We start from the raw sequence: 13,984 nt of genomic DNA on the forward strand, positions 1-13,984 counted from the left end.
TCATTACCGTCTGTTGACTCATCAGGACAGGTGAAAACACTGTTGAAAAGCACAAAAGTCATTTTAGCTCTCTGTCTTAAATCCGCCTGCTTCATAACAGATGTTATCGTTCATTGTCTCTCCGTTTGACTGCTTTGTCATTTGCTCTGGTAATTTATTTTCTTTTGTCTTTCTAATTTAGTAAGCAGACTTTCGCTGTCTGTGTTAAAAAATTATATCTCATTTGTTTCGGCTTATTTATTCACCATCATTTCAACCAAGCCGATTCAAAATTGAATACTATGAAAATCCAGTTAAAAATAATCATTTTCAAGTCATGTTTTCCACATTGGTTTATCCATTCAAATGAGCCCGTAATTTACTCACCCTCAACAAGCCATCCTAGGTGTATATGACTTTCTTCTTTCAGCCAAACACAATCTGAGTTATATTAAAATTATCCTGGCTTTTCCAAGGTTTATTTTGGGAGTGAATAGAGCTTGAGTTTTTGAAGCTCCAAAAAGCGCATCCATCCATCTATCATAAATGTGATCTATATGGCTCCAGTGGGTTAATAAAGGCCTTCTGAAGCGAAGCAATGCGTTTTTTGTACGAAAAATATCCATATTTATAACTTTATAAACTAGAATCACTGGCTTCCAGTAACAGCCGTAACAGCCATGTAAAAGAATCTAAGGGTATTTAAACACTGGGACTAATGGGATAATTAACAACAGGTGAACTATTTAGAACACAGCAAAACTAGGTCACAGGGGAAACACAAACTCGTGACCAAACATGTGACACTAGGATGGCTTGAGGATGAGTAAATTATGGTATCATTTAAATGTTTGGGTGAACTAACCCTTTAAAATTTCGGGGGGAAACTGTGATTCCTTTTCTTCTTTCGTAATCTTTCTTAACATTATCAATGCATTTATGGTCACTTTTGATCAATGTTATGTGTACAGTAAATAAATAAAATAATTAATTTAAAAAAAAGAAGTGCTTACTCCAAATATTTGAACTGTAGTCAATGGACAAAATTATGTTGGCACCCCTTTGTAAAACAAATCTAATAGTGACATTATAGAAAATTCTGTGTGGCAAAACAGGTTAGTGAAGAAGTTCCAAAATGACATGTGTACTAAGCTGGGAACATTAAGAAATGGTTGGCTACGTCTGTTTTGACTTAGTATCCTAATTAGGGTTGGGTATCATTTGAATTTTAACAATTCCAATTCCGATTTCGATTCTGCTTATTGATTCCGATTCTTATCGATTCCTAATTTCGATTCCAATAAGGTAAAAAAAAAAACTTAGATATCGTTCACATTTAGTCTTATTGCAAAACATTTAATTGAAGCTGAATATCATGAACAAAAATCAACAGGCTAAAGAACACTTACGCAAGGAGCGTTTGCCTGTGGTTTAAAAATACCATACCAAGTAAACACTCAGTAATTAAAAAACAACAAATAAAAAATTAGCAATCGGAACAAATAGATAACAACTGAACAAAGATACGATTGAAATAAACAGTGTTTTAAGATTTTCAGGTATTCAGGTACAGAAACTGTAATCAAATGTAAAATAGCACTGCACTTTATAAATAAAATATTCATTAAAAATATAGTTAAAATAGTTATTCAGTTAAGAACGAGTGAATTTTCTCTTTGTCTTTTGTTGTTTGATTAGTGTTATTATAGAGACGGCAGCAGGAATATTAGGCTGCTGTCACTTTAAGAGTTGTACAGATCCAAAATAGTTACACATTGCCTGCAGCACTGAAAACAGTCGTCTCGTGCTTGAATGGTTTAAAATCACATTCAAATCACATTTTCTGTGAGCACGCTTTCGATATGTGTGCAGCTCAGAAAGTCATATTGAAATGCTCACAAAGGAATTGAGAAGAGGATTTGAAAATTTAATTTTATAACAAGTATCCTATTCCTGACCTCAAGTATTTGATTCCATAATTGGAATCAGTTTTGGATTCCCAACCCTAATCCTAATTGACACCTTTGGGATGAATTGGAAATGAAAACCAGGTCCCATCACTCACCATCAGTGGCTGACCTCCTTGATGCTCTTTTGTCTTCATAAACATTTAATTTCAAAAGATTGGCAAAAGCTTTAATCCCTCCCTTTGCTGCAATAACAGCTTCATCTCTTCAGGGACGGATTTCCACTAGGTGTTGAAACAAGGATGCAGGGATTTGCTTCTGTTTCGACTCAAAAGCTTCAGGGAGGTCATGCAGTGATGTTGAGTAATGGGCCCTGGCTCACAGTCAGCATTCCCATTCATACCAAAAGCGATGTGATGAAAGTGATGTGTGATGCAAATGAATGATTGAATTTTCGAGTCGATTCATTGATTCACAAAAATAACACTATTACATGAAAGAAAATATTTTTCTCATAATGCATTATATGTGACACTATAGTTCAAAAGTTTGGGTTAAGATTTTAAAACAGTATTTGAAAGAAAGAAATCATTATTTTTATTCAAAAGTCACAGTAAAGACAAATATTACCAAAAAATTATAGTTCAAATAATCGTTGTTCTAAATTTCTATTAATCAAATAATCCTAAAAAAAAATTACAGTTTCCACAAAAATATTAAGCAGCACAATTGTTTTCAGCATTGAAAATAATAAGAAACATTTCTTCTTGAGCACCAAATCAGCATATCAGGATAATTTCTGAAGGATCATGTGACACTGAAGACTGGAGTATGATGCTGAAAATTCAGCTGTGAAATGCTGAGAAAAGAGACTTCTACAAAAACATTAAAACATCTAACAGACCCTAAACTAATGAACGGTAATGTAGAAGGATTGAAAAAAAAATTTATGTGTTCTTTTGGAAAATTATTGGTCCAATAAAAAGCATATTAAATTCACATTGAAATATCTGAAGCTCAGCACACTTGCCATTTGTATCATTCGTCTCATTTAGGCCGCTCTGTAACAGCCACCAGCTGCAGTGATCTACGTTATATCTGCATTGCAGTACACACACAAGGTCTCAGGCTGCAGAGAAGCAATCTCTCTCTCCTTCTCTCTCTCCACCCTCTCTCCTCACGTAGCTCGCGTTATCTGTCACTCTCCTCAGTAATAATTGTATGTTTGCACCTTGAATTGGCAGTAATGCACGACCTCAAACTAACCTTGCAGTCCAGTGAAGATGTTTAATAAATGTAGAGGATGCTGCAATGTTTTGAATGTTAAGTAGCTCTTACATAAGGACAGGGCTTGTTGGGTTCCACCTGATTACACTATACTACTGCACTGGACAATATTACTGTTGAACAGCCTCACAGTAAATTACTGTAGAGCTGACTGGGCTGATGGATCATTTAAAAGAACTGAATGGATGCACTTAAGTTGAGCTAGCATTCTCACAGAAAGAAAAAAACACTCACGTATGAAGATCACACACACACAAATGTACCTTCTGTAACGGGAACAATACATGTTTTGCATTTGTTTGTTTTTTTCCTGCTTTACAAGAGCAATATTAAATTGTCTCGCATTGCATTGGATTTTATATAGCATAAACAGTTGAGTCAGTCAGATTGTAAATTAATAATTTAGACCAGTTTTGTGAACCAGATCACCTGATTCACTTAAAGATATGATTTCACTTTTTTTGAATGCACTAGAGAGAGCTACGGTAGAAAGATTTTCAGTAAGCCATGGCTAGAATTATAGCCGGATAGGGCCTAGGGCCAGATTTACTAACAGCTTGCTGCTGCCAAACCTTCTTTTGGCATTAAAAAACTACTGTCAGGATTTATTAAAAACACGCATTGAAAAATTTTCGCTGAAAAGGTGTGGACAGGGTTATTTTTGCATCTGACCATAGTACATACGCATTTGTAGGAGTTTCCCTTTCAGATGCAAAATTTATGGGAGGAGAGTTTGTGCTAGTCAATGTACTAGTATTTGCGCCATTATTTAACGCCTGTTATGCATGTCTAAACCCATTTTGCGCCTGTGTTGCTGGTCGATCACTCGCACCTGATTAGCAGCGGCTCTGTTTGTTTACGACCCTACGCTAATTTGCGCTGCTCTTGGTAGATTGCGTTGGTCGTTATGGAAATGATCCGGTGGTATCTGTGTTCTTTAATTTGCGTGTCGTCAGTTGATCACGCCTTGTTTAGTAAATCTAGCCCCTAATCTGCGGCTTTAAATATATTGCACAAGTCGTATGGACCTCTTTTTTATTTTACTTGATGTGATATATTCAAGTTTTTAGCTAGCTAAATCAAAAAGTTCCTGTTGTTGGGTCATGCTCTGCGGTTGGTCCTGATGTTCTTGTTTTCTTCTCTCAGATGGGAAGAGGAATACACCATGAGAATGGACATGGAACAGAGAATGAATGACCTACAGGAGGTGAGAAACACTTTTCAAGGCAAACCTCTTTCCTTCTCTACCACATGCTTCCCAGACACCAACATAGTGTCAGCCCAGATCCGGGCCACATCTGGTACATGTGGATTTCACGCGTACCAGATGTGGGCCGGATCTGGGCGATACTATGCTCCTGTCTGGTTGTTTTAAGATATTAATTGCGTCTACCACATTTAACTTCCATTGCAACCTCAATGTCCAGACAACTTTTTAATTTAGTCCCCGTTTTATTTATTTCACTAGAATAATGTTAAACAAAGTCTTTAAATAAATTACCATTCAAAACTTTGAGGTTGGTAAGATTTTTTATGTTTTTGAAAGTCTCTAATGCTCACCAGTCACCAAGGCTGCATTTATTAGCTCAAGAGTACAATAAACAGTAATACAGCAATATCGTGAAATATTATAAGATTAGATTTTTTTTAGATTTTAATATATTTTAAAATGCAATTCATTCCTGTGCAAAGCATTCATCATTTTGATATGCTGATTTATGCATATCAGAAACATTTCTTATTATCAATGTAGAAAACATTGTGCTACTTAATATTTTTGTGGAAAGCATGATACATTTTTCCCCAGAATACGTTAATGTTTAAAAGAAAAGAATTTATTAATTTTTTTAAATATTACATCTTAAATGTCTTTACTGCCACTTTTAATCAGTTTAATGCATCCTTGCTGTATAAAAGTACAGTAGTGTACTTACTTTTGAACAGTAGTGTACAGTACATCACTGGAGACTGAGTAAACAGATCAATGATGTTGTCTGCGGTTTGAGGTTTTTGGCATGTTTTACCTTTGGGATCAAGTGTTATTTGCCTTTTTATTAGGTTTTTGGCATGTTTTACCTTTGGGATCAATTGTTATTTACCTTTTATTAGGTTTTTGGCATGTTTTACCTTTGGGATCAAGTATTATTTGGATGAACTTGGATTCAGGAGATGCTCTTGAGTCTGCAAAACATTGAAATAGTCAATGTTTAGATGTTTTACTTAGATGCAGTTTAGACGCAGTTTTACTTTAGTAATTGAAAAGTTATTTTATTTCTGTTACTTTCATATCTGAAATCTAGTGTTAATTCTTAGTTTCAATTCATTAGGTTAAACCTAGTCTTGAACCAGCCTTAGAACTACATTGATTATTCTTAACTTAAGTTTTAAACCCAGATTTTAATATATAAAATAAATTACTGTCCTGTCTAAATTACTAACTGTCAATATTACTGTGTTCTTAAGCTCTTCTATAGTAACTTAATTATAAGTCTTCTAAATATTTAATTATACTTAATTATAAATTTCTAAATAATTGTTTACAATGTTCCGTATGTAATTATTCTATGGACGTTTTTGCTTTGTGGGTCAGTACTGTCTTCTGTTAGATATGAATTTAGGTTGGGTTTTTGGAAGTATATGAGTAAAATTGTAATGACTTTGGCCAAGAAAGTCTGTAATTTGTACAAATGAATTGTTTATTATTAATAATAATTGATATGCATTTGTCTATGTGTGTAGGACCTACAGGAGAGTGAAGAATGTCAGGATGAGTTGGGCCTCAAGGTGCAACAGCTGAAAGCTGAACTCGTGCTCTTTAAAGGACTCATGAGCAATGTGAGAAGCAAAACACACTCTCAGTACACTCAAACAACAAATACATGCCTCAAACACACTGGACAGGACAGGAAATTATCACCCAAAATGAAAATTATATGATTTACTCACCTTCATGTCGTTCCAAACCTCTTGTCAAACTCCCTTGTGAAAAATTGTGCACAATACAACACAATACAAAAATTATGAATAAAAGTTAATATACTTTAAATTTACTAAATCGCAACTTCATTATTATAAATGTGTGGCATTAAAGTATATTTCAATTTACCATAAATTCTTGTCAGTACATTCGGCAGTTCATTCATACACTTTAACCATATTGTGAAGACAATAGACTTATGAAATTACATACAAATATGTACTTAAGTCCTACTTGCATTTAGTCAGTGGGTCAAAGAAACACTCTAAATTACATTGAAATATGAATGCAAGACAGACCAAAGATATGCAAACGAACCAAAAACGGGACATGATCTCACAAGATGCAACCCTAAAAGGACAGAATGCTCAAGAAGACCTGTTTTTTCTCGTCATAATTGCGATGTTGCCCACCGCAGTTCGATACAAGCATCAGAACCGCGTCTCCTTGCAGCAGATCTTCGTTTGTGTGTGTGACGGAGGGATCCTGCCCCTGTTTTGACCTTTACATGTTTTATAAGCTCTTCAAGAGTTCTCAGAAGGTCAAAATATCATCATATGTGTTACATGTATGTCCTGTGTTTCCCCCTTCCTAGTGTTTTTGGTTCAGTCCTGTGTCCTAGTTTTCCCGCTCCTCGTTAGTCTTTATACCACCAATTATTAGTCATTATGAGTTAATTTGTCCCAGCTGTGTCTCGTTTCCCTTGTCCGTCCTGTGTATTTAAGCCCTGTGTTTCAGTCTGTTCCTTTTCTGTTGTCGTCGCTAAATGCCTGGTTGTTCTGTTCTTGTTCACGCTGTATCCTGTCTTTTAAATCTAGTTTGTTTAAATAAAAGATTGCTGCAATTACGATCCAGCTTCCTTGGCTACTTCAACGAGCCCGTGACAGAACGAAAGACCCCCCAAAAAAATGGATCTTGCAGCAGTGGAGATCCTCCTTCTTTCCCAGGAGGATCAGTCCCTCGAGGCCCACACACAGAGGTATTTGGACTTAGTACCGTATGTTCATTATGATGACACCAGCCTCTGTGTGTTCGGAGATGTGCCTTGGGGGAACTTCGTGGAGTATGTGGAGTGGGTGCTGTAGCATAATGGGTCTTCATTCACTGTTGGGCACTGCGACAGCAATGTAGAGTCTCGTCCCGCCGAGACTGCCCTGCCAGAGAATCTTCTTGTCATGCCAGCCATCCGGCCCAGTACCGGATCGGTCAATGGGCAATCAAAATTAATGTCCAGTGTGATGGACCCACCGCTCTTATTAGCGCGGATGGCCATGAAGATCGCCCTGCCAGATTCCCGCCCCGCCGAGACCGCCCTGCCAGAATCTCGTTCCACCACGTCCGTCCTTCCAGTGTCTAGTCCCGCCGAGAACGCCCTTCCAGAGTCTCGACCCGCCGAGACCGTCATGCCTGAGTCTTGTCCCGCCAGGACCGCCCTGCCGGAGTCTCTTCCCACCGAGCCTGCGCTCCACGTCAGCCCTGCCCCGCCAAGCCAGAGACTGTTCTCGTCATGCCCGCCGAGCTAGAGACTGTTCACGTCAGGCCTGCCCCGTCAAGCCAGAGACTGTTCAAGTCAGGCCCGGCGAGCCAGAAACTGTTAACGTGATGCTTTCTGAGCCAGAACCTTCTATCCCTAAGCCTGTACCTGTTCCTGTCCAGGTCCCAGAGCCTGTTCCAACGCCTGTCCCTAAGTCTGTCACTCCCCCCAAGAATTTTTTTGGGGGGGGGGGGGGGGGGTGGGGGGGCTATACGTCCTCGCCGTGGCCGCCCAAAGGCCCACGGCCTTTTTCAGAAGGCCTTTTTCCTCTCTGCCATGGCCACCCGAAGGGTCCTCTCTGCCATGGCGGCCCGAAGGGTCTTCTCCGCCATGGCCACCCAAAGGGTCTTCTCCGCCATGGCCACCCCAAGGGTCCTCTCTACCATGGCCACCCGAAGGGTCTTCTCCGCCATGGCCACCCCAAGGGTGCTCTCTACCATGGCCACCCCAAGGGTCCTTTCTGCCATGGCCGCCCGAAGGGTCCTCTCCGCCATGGCCGCCCCAAGGGTCCTCTCCGCCATGGCCGCCCGATGGGTCCTCTCCGCCATGCGCACCCGAAGGGTCCTCTCCGCCATGGCCACCCAAAGGGTCCTCTCTACCATGGCTATCCGAAGGGTCTTCTCCGCCATGGCCACCCCAAGGGTCCTCTCTACCATGGCCACCCCAAGGGTCCTCTCTACCATGGCCACCCCAAGGGTCCTTCTGTCATGGCGGCCCGAAGGGTCTTTTCCGCCATGGCCGCCTGAAGGGTCGTCTCCTCCACGACCGCCTGAAGGGTCTTCTCCGCCATGGGTGCTTGTACAACCTGCTCCGTCCTGGTCCCCTGCACAGCCTGCTCCGCCTTGGCCGTCTGCACAGCCGGCTCCGCCCACCCCCCCACCACAATTGTTGTGATACGGCGCGAGGTCGCGCCTTGTAGAGGGGGGGACTTCTGTTACATGTATGTCCTGTGTTTCCCCCTTCCTAGTGTTTTTGGTTCAGTCCTGTGCCCTTGTTTTGCCGCTCCTCGTTAGTGTTCAGTTATACCACCTGTTAATTAGTCATAATGAGTTAATTTGTCCCAGCTGTGTCTCGTTTCCCTAGTCTGTCCTGTGTATTTAAGACCTGTGTTTCAGTCTATTCGTTGTCTGTTGTCTTCGCTAAATGCCTGGTTGTTCTGTTCTTGTTCACGCTGTATCCTGTCTGTTGAATCTAGTTTGTTTAAATAAAAGACTGCTGAAATTACGATCCAGCTTCCTTTGCTACTTCAACCAGCCTGTTATAATATGCAGGCAGGTTACGCACATACAACGTGTGCATTTATCCCAGCACACAGCATAGTTTTGGATGCACGGTAAGTTCCGTCACAAAATATAAAAAAGAACATATCCCTATGCCTTTAGGTTCAGTATCTTTAGGTTCGGTGTTAAAATGCCAATGTGAATGCTAAGCTGACCAGGACTAAATGGGTTTTTTTTTTGGTCCGGACCAAGCAAACCGAACTACAAGTGTGAACACCCTAGGCTTCCGACAACTCTTTCAGCCTTTGTTTAAAAACATTTTCCCCCTGAAAGCTTGAGTTATAATAGTTTGCAAGTGTGTGATTATAAAGACCATGGCTGCGTTTACACTTGGCATTAACATCACCGTGATCCGATCAAGCAGATAGGATCATTGGCCAATCAGGACATGGTGCGTTTACATTTCTTCACATTAAGTAGCCTGGAAAACCGATCGGATTTCTGTTTCCTGCATAATATTTAAATTAGGTCTGTGGCACGACACCAGATTAAGAGTAAAGATGATACCAATTAAATAATGTACCAATTGCTTTCACTCACTCACTTTACTTTCGTGCAATCTCCTGTCTTAGATAAAATTAAGTTTTTTGAACGAAGGAATTGGCCTACTTCCAGAGTTGATCATACAAAAATAACTGGGTTGATCATGTTAAAAAGTCCATCATCGATCATCTGGGTTTAAGGTTATAGCGTGCAATGACTATATTGACAGAAATGGGAGATTGATAAACATGGTGAAACAAACAATAAAAACATTCAACAATTAAAACATTCAACAATTCCAATTCTGATTATTCCTCTGGCAAATCAGCGTGCAGCTCTTCATTAAGATCTCATGACTGACTGTGATTGTACAGGCGATCGCCTCGTTCAGATAATGTTGCACAGTTAAAATGAAAAATGACACACATAGTATTAGTGTAAGTCTAAATAAACTGTTTTAAAGATTGACGTTTATTGTAAGATTCAAATAAGTTTAATTTCTTGTCTAAACTGCGTCTGGCCATTATTTTCTGACAGCCAGATATTTTCTGAGACTGGGCGGGGATTTATATGACGTCCACCTGTGAAAGCAGACATGATGGCTGGATTGCGTTTACATTACACTGAGATCCGATCACAATCCGAACCTGGACATGCTGATCGGATAACATTCCGATCAGAAGCGCGTTTACACTTGTCTTTTCAATGTGCATGTGGACAACATCCAGATACAGGTCGCATGTTAATGCCAAGTGTAAATGCAGCCAATGAGTCTGTGAAAGCAAACTAGTGAAGAGTAGCTTACTGTTCAGCTGATGGCGTATAAAATCACATGAGGGTATTACTGATGTATTTTATATTCAAGAATAAAACTTGAAAATTTTTGAGCTTGTGTTCACCACGGACCTTATTTCAAACATTTAACCCAAAACACATTTAAAAAACATTGACTTTGGGACGATGGAACCAGAAGTGCTAAAACTCTGATAGGGCTAACTAATTATACTGGCTTTGTCCTAAAAGAAATATGCCATCCCTTCACCACGCTATTTTAAAGAATGCTAAAGTTGTTTTTCAATGCAATAAGAGGGAGTGGGTTCTGGATAGTGGGCACTGAATTATCAAGAATAAATTGGTTGACCAGTTCCAGAACAGCACAAACCAGCCTGGACCAGAACAAGAATTCATGTTGGTCTAAGCTGTTTTATAGCAGCCATTTGATTTCATTACTTTGCTCATGTAGAGTTTAAATCAGTAAATCACACACACTCAGTGGTTCGTTTCTGGTGAGCTCAAGAACAGTATGTGTATTCATAGCAGGTACTACATTCATAGCACTCGACAGTCATCTTATTTTCTGTAGAAATACTTAGGAAAATTTATGAGCTTTGTGCTTTTGTTCTCATAAGCGCTCACACACAAACACATTTTCCCACTTTCCACAATTAGCACTTTGTGTGTTTTTTTAAAAATCTTCTGATGTGATTTATCTGAAAATCAGGCAATACCCTCCTTTGTATCAAACACTCTTCCCAGAAAAGATTTATCACACAGTTCATAGTGTTAAAAATAGCTTGTTTTGAGAATGAGTTCAATACAAACATTAGCTGTTAGCTTACTGTCCAAGAAACACAAACATCACAGTTTTCCTCATTGTGTGCCAAAATAGACATACCACTGCAGTTTCAGTCTCAGATCATCTTAAACTACAGTGCCGGAATACTAAAACGAGTACTTTATAGAAATGAGTTATTAATCATCTAATTATTCTTGCTTCAAATGACATACATTTACCCACACAAATCTTTACACCTACAGAACCTGTCGGAGCTGGACAGTAAGATCCAGGAGAAGGCCATGAAAGTGGACATGGACATCTGCAGACGTATTGACATCACAGCTCGCCTGTGTGATGTCGCCCAACAAAGAAACTGTGAAGATCCAATCAAGATCTTTAAGGTATTCACACACTCAAACAAACATCTGCACTTCCTGATTTCTCTATGTAATGCTATCATTATTGTTGTGCGACACATTTAAAGGGATTGTTTAAATGAGGAGATTCCCCCCCACCCCCCTCCATGTAAAGCACTGAGTTCAAAGAAAAGCATTATATAAATTTTATAATAAACAAATTAATGTTATTTCTCTCATCCTTTACTCACCCTCATGCCATCCCCGATGTACACTCACCTAAAGGATTATTAGGAACACCTGTTCAATTTCTCATTAATGCAATAATCTAATCAACCAATCACATGGCAGTTGCTTCAATGCATTTAGGGGTATGGTCCTGGTCAAGACAATCTCCTGAACTCCAAACTGAATGTCAGAATGGGAATGAAAGGTGATTTAAGCAATTTTGAGCGTGGCATGGTTGTGGGTGCCAGACGGGCCAGTCTGAGTATTTCACAATCTGCTCAGTTACTGGAATTTTCACGCACAACCATTTCTAGGGTTTACAAAGAATGGTGTGAAAAGGGAAAAACATCCAGTATGCGGCAGTCCTGTGGGCGAAAATGCCTTGTTGATGCTAGAGGTCAGAGGAGAATGGGCCGACTGATTCAAGCTGACAGAAGAGCAACTTTGACTGAAATAACCATTCGTTACAACCGAGGTATGCAGGAAAGCATTTGTGAAGCCACAACACGCACAACCTTGAGGGCTGCAACAGCAGAAGACCCCACCGGGTACCACTCATCTCCACTACAAATAGGAAAAAGAGGCTACAATTTGCAAGAGCTCACCAAAATTGGACAGTTGAAGACTGGAAAAATGTTGCCTGTTCTGATGAGTCTCGATTTGTCTCAATTTCTGTTGAGACATTCAGATGGTAGAGTCAGAATTTGGCGTAAACAGAATGAGAACATGGATCCATCATGCCTTGTTACCACTGTGCAGGCTGGTGGTGGTGGTGTAATGGTGTGGGGGATGTTCTTGGCACATTTTAGGCCCCTTAGTGCCAATTGGGCATCGTTTAAATGCCACGGCCTACCTGAGCATTGTTTCTGACCATGTCCATCCCTTTATGGCAACATGTACCTATCCTCTGATGGCTACTTCCAGCAGGATAATGCACCATGTCACAAAGCTCGAATCATTTCAAATTGGTTTCTTGAACATGACAATGAGTTCACTGTACTAAAATGGCCCTCACAGTCACCAGATCTCAACCCAATAGAGCATCTTTGGGATGTGGTGGAACGGGAGCTTCGTGCCCTTGATGTGCATCCCACAAATCTCCATCAACTGCAAGATGCTATCCTATCAATATGGGCCAACATTTCTAAAGAATGCTTTCAGCACCTTGTTGAATCAATGCCACGTAGAATTTAGGCAGTTCTGAAGGCGAAAGGGGGTCAAACACAGTATTAGTATAGTGTTCCTAATAATCCTTTAGGTGAGTGTATGTATCGTGTAATCTTGCGCGCTTGTAATTCATACAGCATCCCAGCCCCCTCTCTGTCTCTGACTCAGCTGCTGTGATTTTCTGCTGATGCCTGCTATAGTGTCTGAGGCACAGAGAACTGATGTGTATTGCATTTTCGGTAGGGTAGAAGAGGGAGTGGTCGAACCAATAATTTATTTTGTGTGTTTGTTTCAATGTTACGTAGGGGCAAAAGTGTTGAGGTTAAAGTTATTAATGACCTAACCCCCCCCCTCTCTCTCTCTCTCTCTTGCTATCTCAGGTTCCCAGCCCTCAAAATGCCATCACCTCTCGTGCCCGTAAACAAACCTCGCAACCTGCCAATGGCAGCGAGACAGATGAGCCAGTCAGCACCTCTGAGAGTGATGGTGCGCGAGAAGATGAAGTGTGCACCCCTTCAACCCTCCAGATCAATGAAGAGATGCAGAGAATGTTGACCCAACTGTGAGTGATTAAAAATTCCTTGCAATGTTTGGTCAGGGCTGTGGTTTCTAATTGTCAACTGCTTGTTTGTTAATGACTAATGTAATGACTTACCTGTGTATTTGCCAGGCGTGAGTGTGAGTTTGAGGATGACTGTGATTCTCTGGCTTGGGAAGAGACAGAGGAAACGCTCCTTCTGTGGGAGGATTTCCCAGGATGCACTTTAACAACGGACACTAATCAGGGCGAGGTTAGTGCACTGCATTCTGGATCATATTGTTTATATGTGGTTGATATTTGTGGTTGTGTTAGAATGCACATTATTGCTTACTACTTCCTCATTTATTTGTGCATTTGGAAACTTTCCCATGAATTAAAGCCTTTTAAGAATTCAAGGGTCCATTTCTGTAACGGAACAGGCTTCCGCTTCGCTCCCGCTCAGCCACCGGAGGGATCCCTCTCCGGAATATTAACCATCCTTAGGAACTTCACTTCCCATCATGCCGCTTACCTGGGACTGATTACGCGACACACCTGCACCACACTGATTGCACACACACCTGCATGTCATTTACACACACATAAAAGCCACTTCCACACACCACTTCTCTGCGAAGTATTGTATTGCCCTGTCTTTCAATAACAAGCGTTTATTTCTGAGTTTACCATTCTGTGTTCTGATCTTGG

At 40.4% G+C, this 13,984-nt stretch overlaps 1 protein-coding gene across 2 annotated transcripts in view; it reads left to right on the forward strand.

The window, feature by feature from the left end:
• The window catches only part of iffo1b (intermediate filament family orphan 1b), a 30,512-nt gene that overhangs the window by 3,291 nt on the left and 13,237 nt on the right, over positions 1-13,984 (forward strand). For both annotated transcript variants that reach the window (XR_013195984.1, XM_077208930.1), the window contains exons 2-6: positions 4,320-4,380; positions 5,913-6,008; positions 11,266-11,406; positions 13,137-13,318; positions 13,427-13,547. Coding sequence is in view for 1 of the 2 variants with exons in the window: in XM_077208930.1 (XP_077065045.1) it covers positions 4,320-4,380; positions 5,913-6,008; positions 11,266-11,406; positions 13,137-13,318; positions 13,427-13,547 (601 nt within the window). In the remaining variant the exon portion in view is untranslated. The remainder of the gene's footprint in view (positions 1-4,319; positions 4,381-5,912; positions 6,009-11,265; positions 11,407-13,136; positions 13,319-13,426; positions 13,548-13,984) is intronic.

Source organism: Siphateles boraxobius, unplaced genomic scaffold, assembly GCF_051911475.1.
Source record: "Siphateles boraxobius isolate OS27281-9 unplaced genomic scaffold, OSU_SipBor_1 12, whole genome shotgun sequence".
In the NCBI taxonomy this organism is placed as follows: Eukaryota; Metazoa; Chordata; class Actinopteri; order Cypriniformes; family Leuciscidae; genus Siphateles; species Siphateles boraxobius.